Here is a 19952-nt window from a genome sequence, read left to right on the forward strand (position 1 = left end):
TCTGAATATATTGCAGAGACCAAACCATCAATGGACACTGATCCACCCTCCGCTCCTTCTCTCTCCTCTGCTCCATCTGCGCAGCTCCTTTCTTCACAGCGCACCGTTCCTTCACTGCTTGAACGTTTTCCACTGCCTCCGCATGTGGACTTTTCTAACCCCTCTAGTCCGTAGGAACCCTTGCCTGCGGATTTCAGGTATCTTTATCATTGCCAATCATGGCCTGTTTACAGTGGAATATACGCGGCCTCAGGGGTAATTGGGGTGAGCTTCAGATGTTACTCTCCCAGTTTTCCCCTGTTGGTGTTTGCTTACAGTAACCAAAATTACACCCTGGTGTTATCTCTCCCATCTCAAGCTATTATTTATTGTATTCTTCAGATCCTTTTCCTGATGGGACCTTTAATGAAAGTGCCCTTCTACGCACTGATATTCCGTACCATCAGCTATTTGTTCGTACTTCGCTGCATTACACAGCAGCCCGTATCCACTTGCATAGGTGGTATATGCTCTGTTCTTTATATCTCTCTCCTTCTCGGGCATTATCTATTCCGGATATTGCCTTTCTTGTTTCGTCATTACCGCCGCCGATTCTGTTACTTGGTGATTTTAATGCCCACCATTTCCTCTGGGGGGGGGGGGTCTCACTGTGATTCCCGTAGCATTCAGTTAGAGGCTTTTCTTGCCACCCACCCTCTCCATGTTTTAAATACAGGTACTCACACCCATTTTGATCCTCGGACTCACACTCTCTCTTGCATCGATCTCTCAGTCTGCTCTTCCTCCACCGCATTAGACTTCACTTGGTCTGTTCTCCCGGACTTACATGACAGCAATCATTTCCCAATCATTCTTACTTCCCCTTCATATTCACCACCTCTTCGCATCCCATGCTGGCAATTTGATCAGGCAAATTGGAACCTTTACTCACACCTAACTGTTTTTAGAGAGGTTCCTTCTTCGTCCTCCATCGATGAGCTTTTACACCTCTTCTCGTCCTCCGTTTTAACCGCAGCTTCTCATTCTATACCCCAAACTTCGGGCAGGCATTCTCAGAAATGCGTGCCTTGGTGGTCTCCTGCTTGTGCTCGTGCAGTACGTTTGAAACGCGCTGCATGGGGCAGGTACCGGTACAATAGAACCACAGAGAGACTTCTTGATTTTAAGCAGAAGCGTGCGATCGCTCGCCGTGTCATCCGTGATGCTAAACGCACTTGCTGGCGAGATTGTCTCCACCATCACCTCTGCTTCCTCTATGAGTGCAGTCTGGAAAAAAGTACGAAAACTGAGTGGTAAATATTCTCCTGACCCGGCTCCTGTTCTGCGGGTTGCCGGTGTTGAAATAGCAAACCCACTAGATGTTGCCAATGAAATTGGCAATCATCTGGTCCATATTTCTCAGGGACTCCATCTATGCCCCTCATTTCTTTCCTCTAAGTCTGCCAGAGAGTTAGCACCCTTGGACTTTTCTTCTCTCAGAGAAGAACAGTATAATGTGCCTTTTACACTTCAAGAACTGGAGGCAACACTCTCAGCTTGCCGATGATCGGCAGCTGGGCCGGACGACATTCATATTCGTATGCTACAACATTTACATCAGTCAGCCCTTGCAGTCCTATTACGCCTTTACAATCTTATTTGGTCACAAGGAGTTCTTCCACAGCTGTGGAAATCCGCCATTGTTCTCCCTTTCCGCAAACCAGGCACTACGGGACATGAAACCTCCCACTATCGTCCCATTGCTCTTACCAGTGCAGTTTGCAAAGTGATGGAACGCCTAGTAAATAGATGTTTAGTGTGGTATTTAGAGACACACAACAGTCTCTCCACTCGTCAATATGGCTTTCGTAAGGGACGTTCTACCATAGACCCCTTACTACGCTTGGATACGTATGTTCGTAATGCCTTTGCGAATAACCACTTAGTTATTGCCATATTTTTTGACCTTGAGAAGGCATATGACACAACTTGGAGGTATAATATTTTAGCCCAAGCCCACTCCTTAGGCCTTCGAGGCAATCTACCATCCTTCCTTAAGAACTTTTTAACTGACAGGCATTTCCGTGTTCGGGTTAATAATGTGCTCTCCCAGGACTTTACCCAAGCTGAAGGTTTCCCCCAGGGATGTGTTCTGAGCACAACACTTTTTCTCCTTGCTATTAATGATTTGGCCTCTAGTCTTCCATCAAATATTTGGTCATCACTCTTATGTTGATGACTTCGCTATTGCCTGTGCAGGCGCTGACTGTCAACTCATTACAGTTTCTCTCCAGCATGCAGTCGACCGTGTTTCCAATTGGGCCACCACACGTGGGTTTAAATTTTCCAGCACTAAAACCCACCAAATTACTTTCACTAGACGCTCTGTCATCTCCGATCATCCTTTGTACCTCTATGGCTCCCATATCCCTGAACGTGATAGTCAAGTTTCTGGGCCTCCTCTTTGATCGTAGGTTATCCTGGAAACCTCACATTACCTCTCTGAAGGCAACTTGTCACAGCCGGCTGGACCTTCTTAACCCTTTGACTGTTTCAGGCCCCTCTCTGAAACTGTCATTCTATGTCGCTCAATTTTTGAAAAAAAAAAAAAATATTTTTTCTTATGAAATGATAGAGAATCTTTTCCCGATGGTAATGACACCAAAAGTTCGAAATTTGGTCGAAAACTCGTGGAATTATGCTCCCGCGAAGTTAGCGGTCTCGGCGACATATGCGTATCGGCGATTTCGCCGACTTTGAGCCCTATTTTCAGCCAATTCCATTGTTCCAGTTGACCAAACTCATAGCTATTTCTTTAGAACTCCATTTTATCTATCAGCTGAGTACAAGAAACCTCCCATTTACTAATTCGGACTACCCAATATGGTGGTCAGAAATTGGCAATTTGGCCAATTTCACGCAAAATAAAAAAGATGCCAATTTCAAAATAGGGTCCAGAATAAACAAGGTAGACATTCGTGGCACTAAAATAACATATGCTCTGTTCATTAGTCACATCTCTAGGCCCCTCTTATATTATTATTGCTTTCTATTTTGATTTTTTATTCATACAAAAAAATACAAAATTTACTGTTATGCAGACGACTGCATTATTGTAAAAATGGTATAAATAATATCAGTGCACTAGTGAAAGAATATTAGACTCCCCAGTTGACGTGTATTGGACGTGTGGTGTGATTTATTTACTCTTGAACATTGGTAAAAATCGAACATTTCCGCTTCTTTGAGCTCAGTTTCAAGGTCGTTTTCATCATAAAAGTAATGAAAATCATCTCTGTTTCTGTAATATGTTTTCCATTTTATCACCTAAGACCATATAAACGCGAATACAACGATAAATACTATACGAAAATACACATCAAAGTCGGCGTTTTATTCCAAAAAAACTATCAGTTTTTTTTTTCTCATTATGCAATGTGCTGCAGGATTTTTTTTATGTGGTGCACACTGACCACACAGACCCATTCTCTCACATGTGGGCCTACCAGCTTTCTCCCACTTGATTTGAAGCCGCTAGAATTATTGAGTATATATACGTCAGAAACATTGGCTCGTAAGACGTATTTATACGTCGAAAACAGTCAAAGGGTTAAAACCCTTGCTCATCCATCATGGGGAGCTGATCGTCGAACCCTCCTTCGCCTACATTCCACCCTTATTTTATCGAAACTTGATTATGGTGACCAGATCTATTCAGCGGCATCTCCTGCTACTCTCTCTAGCCTTAACCCCATTCATCACCAAGGATTACGTTTATGCCTTGGTGCTTTTCGCTCTTCCCCTGTCGAGAGCCTCTATGCAGAAGCGAACGTTCCATCCTTATCCGATCGCCGTGATGCCCATTGCCTTCGCTAATATGTACGCTCTCATGATCTCTGCAGTCCTTCCTTTTATAGAATGGTCACTGATATTAGTAGACATTCTTTATTTGTTCGCCGCCCCTGTTTACTCCGTCCCTTCTCTCTTCACCTTCATTCGCTCTTGTCTTCTCTTTAATTACCACCTTTCTATGTTCATGTAGCATCTCACTTTTCCCTACCCCCCTGGGAAGTTCCAGCTGTTCGACTCTGTTCTTTCTCTCTCCCTTGCTCGAAAGCCCAACTGTCTACGGTCGCGTCCCGCTCTCTTTTTCTTGACCACTTTCACTCTCATTCTCATGCCATTGCTGTATACACAGATGGCTCTAAGTCTTCTGACGGCGTAGGATTCGCAGCAGTGTTTCCGGACAGCGTCGTACGAGGGCATTTACTATCTTCGGCTAGTATTTTTACTGCTGAATTGTATGCCATCCTTGCAGCACTTATCCGTATTGCATCTATGCCTGTGTCATCGTTTGTGGTTGTCTCAGACTCCCTTAGTGCTTTACAGGCTTTACATAAATTTGATACACCTCACCCCTTAGTCCTCCGTATCCAACTTTGGCTACGCCGCATCTTTACCAAGCATAAAGATATTGTTTTTTGTTGGGTCCCTGGTCGTGTTGACGTACAGGGCAATGAACAGGCAGACACTGCTGCGCGGTCAGCAGTACATGACCTACCAGTTTCATATAGAGGTATTCCATTTACAAACTATTTTGCTGCAATGTCTTCCCACCTTCACACCCGTTGGCAACACCGTTGGTCTACTATGCTCGGCAACAAACTTCAATCTATTAAACCAAGTACAGTATAGGTTACTGGCCGTCTTCTTATCACCAGTGTCGAGGTTGGGAGACTACTCTCTCACGTCTTCGCATTGGCCATACTCGTCTTACTCATGGATATCTCATGGAGAGGCGCCCTGCTCCTCTGTGAGAATTGCCAAGTTCCATTATCAGTCAGCCACATTCTGTTGGACTGCCCACTTTATCAACGAGCACACAGAATTTACCTCCGTCGTCGTCTTCGCTCCGCTGCTCTCTCTTTACCTTCCCTTCTCGCTGATGGACCCATCTTTCATCCGGACTCTCTCATTGACTTTTTGACAACTGACTTCACATATTCTGATACCTTCAGCCCTTTCTACTTCAGTCTCTTGCTACCCTCTACCCCCTTACTATCCCCTGCCCCGCTGTTTTCTGTAACCTACTGATCATCCCTCCTCCCTTCTGCCATCCAATACCCTCGCTTCCTTCCCTACCCTGCAGTGCTGTATAGTCCTTGTGGCTTAGCGCTTCTTTTTGATTATTATAATAATAATAATTGTCTATGTCACTATTTTTCAATTTAAAGGAGAAATAATTACCTAATAAATTTGAGAGTTGCAATTTATTAGAGGCAGGTGGTGAAGGTTTTGAATGGTAAGGGCTGGAAGGCACACTGGAGGATGGTTAGGGATGTTGCCATTAAGAGAGTCATTTGGAGTATGATTGCCATGCATTGTTACAAGACAGCTATTTAATAAATATTGAGTGTATTTCTATGGCATATCCTGCACTGGTGAGAAATAGCCAATGTAGTATTTTTTTTATATTTATACAAGGCACAGAAGAAAACTAACGAACTTGCTAGTGAGTGAGAAATACGTGGTGAGCCAAAATTGTTTTTGTACAAAAATGTTGATCTTTACAATGAAACCAGTTTGATCAAAACTGTATAGTTTATTACCAAGATTAAGTTGCAGACATTTGTAGGTGGTCTTAAGTGACATTTGGTGAGTTTGTCACCTCAGTACCTTGTATGTTGAATACTTTGTAATGATTTTGTTCTTGTAGCCCCTCCAGATGTAAGCACCTACCAGTATGATGAAACTTCTGGATATTATTATGATCCTTCAACTAGACTGTACTATGATGCCAGCAGTCAGTATTATTACAATGCTGAGAGTGGTCAGTACTTGTATTGGGATGCAGAGAAGTCAACATACCTTCCTGCACCAATAGGGGAAGATGGCCACATGGGCAAAAAGGGAGACAAAAAGGAAAAGGAGAAAGATAAACAGGATAAGGTTAGTTGATGATTATAAAGAGGGAGTTTGAAGATATAATGCAGCTAGAATTTAACTATTGCTTCAATGATAATTCAACAGGAGCGTGAGCAGGGTAATATCTAGTGAAGGGATTCAGGGAAACCAGTTATTTTTATATAGCTGCACTTGAGTACTGGAAATGGGAAGTAGTACAATGCCTGCACTTTAAAGAAGGGGTTTGGGATATTGGTAGTTTGGAGGCGTATGTTATATATGCTTCTAAACTGTTGTATCTGGGTGTCTGCAAAGACAGTGATTTTGTGTGAGTGAGGTGAAAGTGTTGAATGATGATGAAAGTATTTTCTTTTTGGGTCACCCTGCCTCGGTGGGAGACGGCCAACTTGTTGAAAAAAAAAAATATACAGTATGGTGCTATAAGCTTGATAATTCATCACTTTTGTAATAGGTGAAAGTGGCAAAGAAAATTGCAAAAGATATGGAGAGATGGGCCAAGGCACAGAACAAGCGCAACGAGAGCTCCGTAATCAGTAAGGTTGCATCAGCTGAACCTGCAGGAGGAGCCAAGGGTGAAGGTGGAGGTACAGGGGCTGCTGATGCTGCTTTTGCAGTTCTGCTAGAGCGAAGGGATCGAGCATCACTGGTGGAAAAGCAGGCCCAAGTATTCCATATGCATATGAAGAAGGAAGCACCTCCTGTAAGTTTAATATTAATTTTAAGTATGTGAAGGTTTCTCTCTGCAGATTTGCTCTCAGGGGCTCCTAATAATTGGTAAATTTCACACATGGGAGTGGTGTGGTTTGCAAAGTCTGGTGAGTATTTTTTTATTGTGCAGAATTAGAGTTACTGGCCTGATTGGGCTTAATATAGCTGCTGTGGAATGCATCTTTAGCAGGAAGCAAGGAACAACTGGGTCCATGGGAATTTGATATATTGAAAATGTTTTTCATGCTTACCCATCAAGTGAGGTGCCTTGATCCAAAGTATGAATTGTCATTCCGTTCCATGGATCAAACTTGAATGCCTCCCATTCTCTAGGTATTATATGACACTTATGGGTTAAAATATATCAAGCCCTGTAAGATTTATTTCTGAATATAGACATTTATTTTTGTTGAAATCTGCAGAATTGTTAAATTATATTGTATGTATATTCATGTATAGGTTTTTTTCTGTTTCATGGTAAATTAATTACTGTGCAACTAATAGGTTGTCAAAATGGTACCAAAGAGAAAGATTGGCATTGGTTTAACATACGTAAACCATGGATGAGAGACCAATTAAATTTTCTGTTGATGTAATATATGCTACTGTCAGAGCTAAGTATACTTTTACTGACTTTACAGATACTAGCAGGACTTAAGAAATCTGGGCTGGTGGCAGCTTACGGTGGTGAAGGAAGTGACAGTGAAGAGGAAAGTGCAGCTGGATTGGGCAATCTCTCTGCTGATGATGGCAGGTGGGAGGACAAGCTGGTAGATTGTGTGAAAATGGCTTGCCTTCTTTGTAAGAGACAGTTTCCCAACAAAGAAGCTCTTGGCAGGTAAGACAAATGCTGCGAAGTCATTGAAGTATGTGAATTAAACATTTTTTACATTATATGATTGTTATAAAAACTACTTGTATTTGATGTTTGGGTTAACATAAATAAAAAAATTTTTTTTTCCTTTTTTCTAGACATGTACAGCTATCGGACCTACACAAGACAAACTTGGAGGCAATGAAGAAATCAAAAGGCGGGGAAAACGGTGGTTCTGCTGGGTTGACGTCTGCCCAGTACAGAGACAGAGCCAAAGAGAGACGGCAAAAGTATGGAGAGCCCAGTGTACCTGCACCCAACAAACTTAAGGTTCATACTGGCAGTCGTACAACTCCAGCTTTCACACTCAAATAAGGCTTCTTAAATCCAGTATATTTAAAGGTAGCAAACAAAATCCATGTAAAAAATACTTGCATTGAAATTTGAAGCAGTGGATTGTAACAGTTTTTTTTGAGTCATCTGCAAGACATCCATAAATTGGAATTTTGGTGTACAGGTTTTAAATTAATATGATCTTTGTTATTATATTTACTTGCATATTAGAAAATAATGATGAAAGGTGGAAGGGGTAGGGGTTGTCCCTGGATAAGTTGGAGGTAGGGGGTGAAAGAGGTTTTGCAGTTAAGAAGCTTGAGCATCCAGCAGGTTTGTATGTGTTAGGAGTGAGTGGAGACTTAAGTGGTTTTAATGGATGTGCTGTTGACAAGTGAACAAGGCATGTTTTATGAAGGGATTCAGGGATTCAGACGAGTGCAGGAGGTGGGAAGGGCAGTGACTGCATTCTGGAGGAGTGGTGGGGATGCATCAATTGGAGGGCAGTCTGCATGTGATGTCAGCACACTTCTGGAAATACAGCATGTGAATAAATGAAAGTGAATGCGTTTTCTTTGGGTCACCCTGCCTTGGCAGGAGATGATCATTCAGTTTTTAAAAAAAAGATTATTTATCTTGAGCTCTAAGTATTTTGTATTAATAAGGGTTTTAAATTATCAACTAACCAACAAAATCAGTATAAAACTTCAGAGTTCTGATCATCTCTGGACAGTTAAGTTACTAGTGAGAAGTTGGTGTCAGGTGAAGAGAGGTCGAGAGAGCCAAGGTCTTCACAAATTTGAGAGTGATGAATTGTGCCAATCACAATATCTGAACTTATTCAAACATTCTGTCTGCTTTTGGCATTCCCTGAAGCAAGAATGTTGATAAAAGCAAAGTGTATCTAGCCTTGTGGATTCAGAAATGCTTTGCTTGAGTTTGCATTTCACAATTAATGAGAGAGGCAACCATTTGCCAAAAAAATTAAGTGGTCTTTAGTAGCAGTAATTTGAAGATTGTGTAAATGTTGGCTATAATTTTTTAAGTAGAGAGTGTGTGAGTGTGAGTGAGTGTGTGAGTGTGTGAGTGTGAGTGTGTGAGTGTGAGTGTGTGAGTGTGAGTGTGTGAGTGTGAGTGTGTGTGTGTGTGTGTGTGTGTGAGTGTGAGTGTGTGAGTGTGAGTGTGTGAGTGTGAGTGTGTGAGTGTGTGTGTGTGTGAGTGTGTGTGTGTGAGTGTGAGTGTGTGAGTGTGAGTGTGTGAGTGTGAGTGTGAGAGTGAGTGTGTGTGAGAGTGAGTGTGTGTGAGAGTGAGTGTGTGTGAGAGTGAGTGTGTGTGAGAGTGAGTGTGTGTGAGAGTGAGTGTGTGTGAGAGAGAGAGTGTGTGTGTGTGTGTGTGTGCGCGTGTGTGTGTGTGTGTGCACAAACAAAATCTGGATCGTAGGTTCGTGTCCTCATTTTATTTTCCAACACGTTAGCCGTCTCCCACCGAGGCAAGGAAATAATAGCAGTGGTTCATCCAACAACCTGGCTGATGGATCTTCTATCCATATTTAATACTTCTGTGAATGTATAGGTTAAGTTTTCCCATTTATAGTTTCTTGATATCTTTGATGCCATATAGTGGAGAGGGTCAAGTTTTATGGTGCTAGAACAGTAAATAGCATAAAATTGTTAGATTTGACATTTTTCTTTTGGGTGAAAAATGTTACACTTCATTTGGTATTTCATTGCAAGTATATTTGCAGGGCATTATTGTAGTATGATAAAAGTGTGCTGGATTTATTCAAATTATTTTCTTTCTATGTAGTCACTGCCCCCTCCCTTTTTTCTTGCACTTTGGATTGTAGTGACTTAAAGCCTATTTTGCGCTGTGAGTTGAGTAATAAGTGCCTTTTGAATGGCCAGTAAATCAAGTCTCATAAGCATGTCATATACACTGTGCCATAAGGCACATTATCACCTTGAACTAATTTAGCTGTCATTAAGTTCCCTCAACAGAAAAAATTAGTAGCATTTTTGCATGTACTACTTCTGGCCAGTATCTTAGCATAAAGTTTTTGTTTGGAAGTGTGAATGTTTGTACCCACTATCAAACACTAATTTGTATTTTTCTTTAGGGATGACAGGAAGAAAGATACTTTTTTTTTTTTTTAATCTTAATGGAATTAGAAAAATATACATTAGAGTTTTCTTGTGCCTAATATAATTTGAAGGTAATGTTTATTAGATCTAAAGAAACTTCAGTATATTATCATATATAAATATGCAGCGTTATGTAGTTTCAGTACCTTCCTGACTCTCCCTTCCCTTTTGACTTATAAGTGGGGAATATTTCCCCATTTTGTGAAATCTAGCTCTTGGAGAGGGGAAGAAAAGGGATCATAATCAGCTGTGTTGTATTGTAATTTCCATTGGTAGTTCTGTGATGGTTGAGTCACTCACCTGAAGGAAATTTTATCATTTTAAGATGTTATTACTCCTGGAGTTTGCTTGTGGAACTAGGAGTGACAACTGGAGGTGTATGACACCTGGCATTCTTGCCAGTTTGCCCACTGCCATTGAGGTAAAGAACACAAATGCAACTAATGTGACATTTTATTGTGGCAATGTTTTGCTCTCCAAGAGCTTTATCAAACTGTTAAAATGTCACACAAGTTGTATTTGTGGCCTTTCTTAACATAGTCAGTAATTCTACCAATATAAATACACTGCCATTATTACCTAAAAGATGATTGCCTAAACAGACTGTTTTGCTGAACCTTGCTCAGTTGGTTCTGAAAGTGGCATTGTGGTGTACACCAGGTAGGGTATAAGGTGATTTCCAAAGAACAGCAGCACTACTACTTGCAGTGGAGTTGACCTTGGTTCAGGGTGGGTTTGTGGTGTTTTTGCTTATTCTAGAAGCTACCACCTCATTCCCTTATTTTTAACTTCATGATGATGGGGGTTACCTAATTCTCTGGAATCCAGTGACTGCCTCACCCTCTACTGATCTCTGAACAGTGTCTTGAAGCCATCTACCTAGAAAGTGACAGTGATGATGCTGACATAGCACATGTACCTCACTTATTGAGAAATGCGCTAGTGGGGGAGGTTTCCGCCACTAACAGAAATCTTCCAAAACAACATTGGCCAAAAAAAAAAAAAAAAAAATCATTATAGCAAACAAAGCTATGACAACTTTTCCCCACTGAAAAATGGGATCTGCATCAAGGGTAATAATGCTGATAAAATAAGGCATCTCCATACCATTGGCAGGACAGTAGTGACTATACAGATAAACCACCCTCAGTTCATGCTGTGATACCACTGTCATCCATAAAGCAATACTTCACTGTTTGTGTGTTTTTGTTTTGGACATCCATGTACAATTAGAATTTGAACACCTCTTAATCACTGAAGTTGAAATATATCTGCTCTGTTTGAATATGGATATGATATCCAATCAGTATAGCTAACCTGATGTTTGATTGCCATTAACTTCCCTCCTCATTATATGCTGTATATATTGCTGTATAGCCCTTGTGGCTTAGCATTCTTTTTGATTATAATAATAATAATATATACTGTATAGCAAGTTAACACTTGCTGGTGAGAGAATTCAAACCAGTAGAACAGTGCAATAAATGCTGGCAATATAGCAACCTGGCAAAACTTTGTAGGTCTCTGGAAGTGTTATCTCTGGAGAAACCAATGATAACCCAATTTGTGACTTCTCTTCCTGCCTTAATTGCAGTGAAGCACACCCCTCATATTCTTGTTGGTGTCTTGTTTTTATTTGGGAAAGTAAAATTTTATGTGAAAGTTAAAGATGGTTTGTTGTATAATCAAGGTGTGACCCAACTATGTCAGACTTAAAACATCATGTTATTCTTCCTCCAGAGTTACTCAGCAGCCTCATAGTCAATGTTAACCTCTACCACAGGTACTGCATTTGTACTCCACTACAGTGCAGCCTGTCAGTTTAGACAATGGGTACCATCTGTTTGTACCTGTCCTTCATGCAATGTATCAACTGAATGAAAGCTTTAATCATGTCTCAACCTATTTGAACTCTTCATTTACTCTGGGAAGGATTGTATTGACTTACATACAAGTTACTTTCCTTACTTTACTACCCCTGGTATTCCAGCACACCTAGATCTGCAATATCTTTTGTATAGATCTTGGTATTTTTATCAGCTCTTTGTCCAGAATGAAAGAGTTTGATGGGACAGTAATGATCTCATCCACAGCTATCATTTCTCTGCTCTCATTACTCTTTGCTCTTACACCTGACTTCGCTGATCCTAGTGGCAGTTTGAACATACAGATTTGCTACTTTATGCACAACATACCTTGTTTCACCAAGTATTCCTGCTGATTCCTTCTCTTCAGATGAGGAGTTACAATTCCTCACCACCACTGTTTTCTCTGCGGCTATGGTTGCCATTCCCCATACATCACATAAACATTTAAAATGTTTTCCCTTGTGGTCTGGTCAACTGCACTTGCATAGTTTATAAAAATTGTTGTGTGGTACTAATACCATTAAAGTCAAACTAGAGACCATTTTCAAGCCTACAAAGAAATTAGAGTGCACGTACATCCTGTTGTATGGATAGCTAAAAAAATTTTGGCAGGCTTGTGTGTGTATTACTGCCACTACTTTTTTTTTTTTCTCCCACTTCTTTCCTTTTCCTCTTCTCTCTTCCTCCCTCTCTCTCTCCCATTTTCTTTTGTTTTCATTTCCCTTTTTCTTCTCCCTTCCCTTCCTTTTTTTTCTCTTCCTTTTTCTTTTCCTTTTTTCCCTTCCTTTTTCATCTCTTCTCCCTTCCTTTTTCTTTTTCTCTTTTCCTTCTCTTCCTCTTCTCCCACTTTTTTGCTTCCTCCTTTCCTCTTTTCTGTTTCCTCTACCCATCCTCTCCCTCTCTACTTTTCACCTTTCCTCCCCAATTCTATCCATTTTCTTGCCCCCTCTCCTCTTCCCTGGATACCTAGCTGCAAGAGTAGGGTTTGTTTAGTATTAGTGAATGGAGGATCATGCTGCTTCCATCACTTATACTGAATGACCTCACAGGGGTTTAGTGCTTTACATAAGTATTACAATAATCCCTTCCCTTTATCCTCCTGTCCCCATCCCTTTATCTTTTAATTCACATGTTTGTAAATCCAGCACTTTTCCCTAACCTCATTTTCCTATTTTAGTCCCTCCCTCTCTTATATTTCCCTCTTCTAATATTTTTGTCTCCCAAGTTTGCTCTCCTACTTTTTCTATTCTTTTGACCATTCCCTTCCTCCACTTCTCTTGTTCCTGGTAAACATCCATAGCTAATTACTGTTGTGTGAATGGAAGGGCTTCTAATGTAAATATTATCTGTTCCGATGTTACCTACTTCCCATTTTCAAGCCTGTGACTGGTAGAACCTGGTTTATATTTAAGGATATTTGAGAGCTGTAATAATTGGGAGATGAGGGACTTTATGGAAGTACCTCCATTTGATAGGATAGAAACTGTCAAAGGTTTCACAATTTTTCTCAGATTTATTTAAAATGGCAAGTTTGCCTGGTAATGTTGTTTTTGTTTTGTAGGAACGTTATATTGCCTCGCGGGAGGAAGTAGCCGCTTCTAAATATGAAGAGCCGACCAAGCAGGGCATTGGCAGTGACAACATTGGAAACAAGCTACTGAAGAAGATGGGCTGGACTGATGGCCAAGGTCTTGGCAAAGCCAATCAAGGTCGAACATCAATTATTGAAACTGAACGAAGAGTTGCCACAGCAGGTTTAGGCCTGCAAGGGAGCACTTACAGTGTTGTAGGAGATAGTTACAAAGAGTGTGTTAAGAAAATGATGTTCCACAGGTACCAAGAACTAGATGCACAGGAGAAATCTGTAAAGAATTAAAGTGTCTCAGGTAGACACTTTAAAGGAATATTTGACCAATATTGTTGCACTGTACATACATAAGTACTTGTATATATCTGCCAGATGGGCATGAAGGTTGTAGGTGAAGTCCTTTCAGCCTCAGGTAAATTCTGGGTAAATTTAATCCAAGTTGTTTAGCATGGCCTTTTCACATAATAAAATGTGGGGGATATCTTGAGTAGGCAACTAACACGTTACTTGTGAAAGTTGGCCATGAACTGTGCAAGTAAGGATGAAGTTAAAGCCACGTACAAATGATTCAATCTTGTTTATTCTATATAAATTTACTTTTTGAGAAAATGTTTAAATTGCCTATCAAGGCTGAAACCAGTTGTTAATTGCACTCTTATTGCTTCCTGAGTAACTACAGGTAGCAATAATTATTGTTAATATGTAAATATATTTACATTGACCAATTTGTATGTGTGAGGCTATTTCCTTGTGTGATGTGATATTCTCTCGAATTTCTGTCATCTCGGAATAAGCCACACTGAAATATATTGTATATAAGATTGATGTATCTTGTTTAGAATATTTTTGTTTATATTTTGAAAGATGCTACCTAGAATAAATGTAAAACACTTTTAACCCGTTATTTTTATACCTTTATTTTCTGTCACCACTTTTATTGCTGTGGGGTTAGTTGACTGCATGAGAGGAAATAGTCATGCCATTTTAAAAGGTCTAATGGGTAATACTTTAGTTCAAGCAGGGTACTTCAAGATGCTTCATTTGCCCAAATCCTTATCACTTAAAATTGAGAATTTTTTTTTTTTTTTTTTTTTTAACCCTTTGAGGGTTTTCGTCGTACTAGTACGTCTTACGCGTAGGGGTTTTTGACGTACTAGTACGCATAAATTCTAGCGGCCTCAAATCTAGTGGGAGAAAGCTGGTAGGCCTTCATATGAAAGAATGGGTCTATGTGGTCAGTGTGCACAGTCTAAAAAAAATCCTGCAGCACACAGTGCATAATGAGAAAAAAAAAACTTTGACCATTTTTTTGGAATAAATCAGCGACTTTGCAGTGTATTTTTGTATGGTATTTATTGTTGTATTCTAGTTTTCTTGGTCTCATTTTATAGAATGGAAGACATATTACAGAAATTGAGATGATTTTGGCTGGTTTTACAATGAAAGGTGCCTTGAAATTGAGCTCAAAGTAGCAGAAATGTTCGATTTTTACCAAACTTCAAAAGTAAACAAATCGTGCCAAGCGTGCAAGACACGTCAACTGGTGAGTCTAATATTCTTTCACAAGTGCACCAATAATATTTATACCATTTTTTACACTAATGCAGTAGTCTGCATAACAGTAAATCTTATATTTTTTGTGAGAATAAAAATTCAAAATGGAAAGCAAAAGATTATAAGAGGGGCCTTGAGACGTGACTAATGACTAGAGGAAATGTCATTTTAGTGCCAGGAATGTCTTTCTTGTTTATTCTGGACCCTATTCGGAAATTGGCATCTTTTGAAATTTGTGTGAAATTGGCAAAATTGCTAAATTCTGACCACTGTACTGGATAGTTGAATTTCATAAATGGGTGGTTTCTTGCACCCATTCGATAGAAAAAATGGAGTTCTAGCGAAATATTCATGTTTTTTGTCGACTAGTACAGTGAAATTGGCCGAAAATGGGGCTCAAAGTGGGCAAAATCGCCGATGCGTAAACATCGCCGAGACCGCTAACTTTGCGAGAGCATAATTTCGTAAGTTTTCTATCAAATTTCAAACTTTTGGTGTCTTTATGATCGGGAAAAGATTCTCTATCTTTTCATAAGAGAAAATAATTTTTTTTTTTTTTTAAATTTGGCCGACCCTGAGAACGAGTTTCGGAGAGGGCCTGTCGACCCTCAAAGGGTTAACAAACTGGCCGTATCCCACCAAGGCAGGGTGGCCCAAAAAGAAAAATGAAAGGCAATTGAGAATTGTAAAATATAAATTGGTAGGGAAAAGTAAAACCAGAGGAATTTAAGGGGCCTGTGGAATAATATAATAGTTCAAAGTGTACAGATGTTACCACAGTTTTAAGTAAATATGAATAGTGAGATGTTCTTCCTAAGATCATTTTGATGCCCATAACTCTGACTGGTTTTGAGAGTTCTATTGTTTGAGGCCAGACGAGTGTAGAATGGCTGATAACCAGGCTTTCTGCTAGTGGTCTTTTGGCACATGGCCATCAACCTGACTGATATGGCATTCTGCAGGTACTGGTCTAGTTTTCTCTTCAAGACTTCCATCTTTGTTCTGATATTTGTTTCAATCTACTCGCAAAACGTTGAAGGTCTTGGACCATAGGAGTTGACACTTGTCTCAAGCTGTATGTTCGATGTGGGTTTAGTGCTCATTTTTTATTATCATTTCAACATTTTACTATTGTCATGTAATTTTTTTTTTTTTTTTTTTTTCAACAAGTCAGTCGTCTCCCACCGAGGCAGGGTGACCCAAAAAAAAGAAAGAAAATCCCCAAAAAGAAAATACTTTCATCATCATTCAACACTTTCACCACACACACACACATTATCACTGCTTTTGCAGAGGTGCTCAGAATATAACAGTTTAGAAGCATATACGTATAGAGATACACAACATATCCCTCCAAACTGCCAATATCCCAAACCCCTCCTTTAAAGTGCAGGCATTGTACTTCCCATTTCCAGGACTCAAGTCCGACTATATGAAAATAACCAGTAATTATTTTTCTTATTTTAATTTGATTTAATACATAAAATAATTTTTGGCCTTTAAAAAGGGAAGAAAAAGATTAATATATTTTATAACACATTTATTAGTTTTATTTGTAAAACTATGTACATTATACTCTGACCCTGAAAGTGGTGGTCAGTCATGGACTCAAAAATGATGTCGGCATTTAAAGATTTCAAGCAGTGGAAATAACACATTTTAAATCCATGCCAGTTTGTATTTGTATTCAAAACATTACCTCCTGTATAATCCTACGGGTTTAGCGCTTCCCCTTGATTATAATAATAATAATAATCAAAACATTACCAATAGCATTATCAGTGCTAGACAGTACACAGTCCTTTATTAAAATCAATATGCACTTTTGACTAGTTATTGAACTGTAAAAGGCATTTGACATTGACAATAGCCAACTCAAAAACTTACTCAACTTTAACCCGTTAAGGGAATTGCAAAAAATTTATGTATTATAGAGCGCTGTATAGCCCTTGTGGCTTAGCGCTTCTTTTTGATTATAATAATAATAATAATATGTATTATAGATTCTGAGGCCATAGTCTATATACAGTACAGTACAGAATAAGAAAGAACTGCAGTAGGCCTACTGGCCCATGCGAGGCAGGTCCAATTTTCCAACTGGCTTAAGCCAATGCCTTAACCCAGTGAAGTCAGTCACATTCACCTAAGGGAGGAGCACAGCATCTGACCTAGTAGCACAAGCTAGTCAGGTCCGACTCACTCGTGTATTTATCCAACCTATTTTTAAAATTACACAATGTCTTAGCTTCTATGATGGTACTCAGGATATAAGTTTGACCTTTGTGACAAAATTTTAAACCAGTGCTCAATATTGCATTCATGAGGGAATCTTAAACCAGTAGGGATAATTCAGCACCTGCCAGTGCTCAGAAAAGACAAGCTTCATTTTATCTGGAAATAAAATGACCAAATTAACGCTCTTTACCAAATTAATGCTCTTCAAGGTGACTTCTGATCATTTTTTTTTTTTTCAACAAGTTGGCCGTCTCCCACCAAGGCAGGGTGACCCAAAAAAGAAATAAAATCCCCAAAAAGAAAATGCTTTCATCATCATTTAACACTTTCACCACTCACACATTATCACTGTTTTTGCAGAGGTGCCCCTCATGGAAGGTTCCTTGATGTTGGTGAGGGGCTCTTGATTTTGGAATTGGATCTGTGCTCCAGTTCCCCGAATTAAGCCTGAATGCCTTCCACATCCCCCCCCCCTGGGCGCTGTATAATCCTACGGGTTTAGCGCTTCCCCCTTGATTATAATAATAATAATTTGCAGAGGTGCTCAGAATACAACAGTTTAGAAGCATATACATATAAAGATACACAACATATCCCTCCAAACTGCCAATATCCCAAATCCCTCCTTTAAAGTGCAGGCATTGTACTTCCCATTTCCAGGACTCAAGTTCGACTACATGAAAATAACCGGTTTCCCTGAATCCCTTCACTAAATATTACCCTGCTCACACTCCAACAGATTGTCAGGTCCCAAGTACCATTCGTCTCCATTCACTCCTATCTAACACGCTCACGCACGCTTGCTGGAAGTCCAAGCCCCTCGCCCACAAAACCTCCTTTACCCCCTCTCTCCAACTCTTTCGAGGACGACCCCTACCTCGCCTTCCTTCCCCTATAGATTTACATATATGCTTTCCATGTCATTCTACTTTGATCCATTCTCTCTAAATGACCAAACCACCTCAACAACCCCTCTTCTGCCCTCTGACTAATACTTTTATTAACTCCACACCTTTTCCTAATTTCCACACTCCGAATTTTCTGCATAATATTTACACCACACATTGCCCTTAGACAGGACATCTCCACTGCCTCCAACCGTCTCCTCGCTGCTGCATTTACCACCCAAGCTTCACACCCATATAAGAGTGTTGGTACTACTATACTTTCATACATTTCTTTCTTTGCCTCCATAGATAACGTTTTTTGACTCCACATATACCTCAATGCACCACTCACCTTTTTTCCCTCATCAATTCTATGATTAACCTCATCCTTCATAAATCCATCCGCCGACACGTCAACTCCCAAGTATCTGAAAACATTCACTTCTTCCATACTCCTCCTCCCCAATTCGATATCTAATTTTTCTTTATCTAAATCATTTGATACCCTCATCACCTTACTCTTTTCTATGTTCACTTTCAACTTTCTACTCTTACACACCTTCCCAAACTCATCCACTAACCTTTGCAGTTTTTCTTTAGAATCTCCCATAAGCACAGTATCATCAGCAAAAAGTAACTGTGTTAATTCCCATTTTGAATTTGATTCCCCATAATTTAATCCCACCCCTCTCCCGAACACCCTAGCATTTACTTCTTTTACAACCCCATCTATAAATATATTAAACAACCATGGTGACATAACACATCCCTGTCTAAGACCTACTTTTACCGTGAAGTAGTCTCCCTCTCTTCTACACACCCTAACCTGAGCCTCACTATCCTCATAAAAACTCTTGACAGCATTTAGTAACTTACCACCTATTCCATATACTTGCAACATCTGCCACATTGCTCCTCTATCCACTCTATCAAATGCCTTTTCTAAATCCATAAATGCAATAAAAACTTCCCTACCTATAGATGTCAGGCTTATTGGACGGTAATTTGAAGGAGTGGACTTATCCCCTGATTTGAATATAGGAACCACATTAGCCATCTTCCACAACTCTGGCACAACACCGGTAAGGATGGATGCATTAAACACACTCGTTAATGGCTGACTAAGCTCCATCTTGCATTCCTTAAGTACCCTGGAAAACAGCTCATCGGGTCCCGGGGACTTATTTTGCTTCAGTTTGTCTATCTGTTTAATAACCATGTCCCTCGTGACAGTAATATTAGTTAATTTAAATTCATCAGGAACTAAATAATTGTTAATTACTGGAATCTCATTTACATCTTCTTGTGTAAAACTGACAAAAAATAGTCATTAAATAAGGAACACATTTCCAGTTCATTATCCGTCAGCTGTCCATCCCCAATTTTTAGAGGTCTTACTTTTTCCTTCACCTTCGTCCTATACACTTGAAAGAACCCCTTTGGATTAGTCTTTGATTCATTAGCAACTCTAATTTCATAGTCACGTTTAACCTTTCTAATCCCCTTTTTTACTTCTCTTTTAAGCTGAACATATTGGTCAGTAAGGTTAACCTCTCTTCTGATGCGCCTATAAATTCCCCTCTTCTCCCCTAATAGATGCTTTAGCCTCCTGTTAACCCATTTGGGATCGTTATTATTAGACCTAATTTCTCTCTGGGATATCAGGACATCACTCTTTAAGAGAGATGTTCTGATGCCTTCATTTCCCAGGTGCTATGTGACTGTTATAGCTTGAGCACTCCCTCATGAATGTTAGTTTTAAATTGCTATATCTACTAAATATACATATACTGTACATAGTACTATATCTGCAATACACTGAATAATAATTTGAACCTAACATCTGTGATGTAATGGAGATTTGCAACACAAATCTCAGACAACATATAAGAAATAAATGATATATCAAATTATGTAGTT

The 19952-nt window shown here is 39.7% G+C and overlaps 1 protein-coding gene across 4 annotated transcripts in view; it reads left to right on the forward strand.

The window, feature by feature from the left end:
- The window catches only part of LOC128696611 (RNA-binding protein 5), a 39028-nt gene extending 24775 nt beyond the window's left edge, over window positions 1-14253 (forward strand). For 3 of the 4 annotated variants that reach the window (XM_053787931.2, XM_053787942.2, XM_053787935.1), the window contains exons 14-18: window positions 5696-5928; window positions 6356-6604; window positions 7254-7450; window positions 7585-7756; window positions 13330-14253. In XM_053787931.2, coding sequence (XP_053643906.1) covers window positions 5696-5928; window positions 6356-6604; window positions 7254-7450; window positions 7585-7756; window positions 13330-13644 — 1166 coding nt within the window. In that variant the 3' untranslated portion in view covers window positions 13645-14253. The remainder of the gene's footprint in view (window positions 1-5695; window positions 5929-6355; window positions 6605-7253; window positions 7451-7584; window positions 7757-13329) is intronic. The other variant, XM_053787950.2, reaches the window with a different exon arrangement.
- The last annotated feature ends 5699 nt before the right edge of the window (window positions 14254-19952 follow it).

Source organism: Cherax quadricarinatus, chromosome 31 (genome assembly GCF_038502225.1).
Source record: "Cherax quadricarinatus isolate ZL_2023a chromosome 31, ASM3850222v1, whole genome shotgun sequence".
Classification (NCBI taxonomy): Eukaryota; Metazoa; Arthropoda; class Malacostraca; order Decapoda; family Parastacidae; genus Cherax; species Cherax quadricarinatus.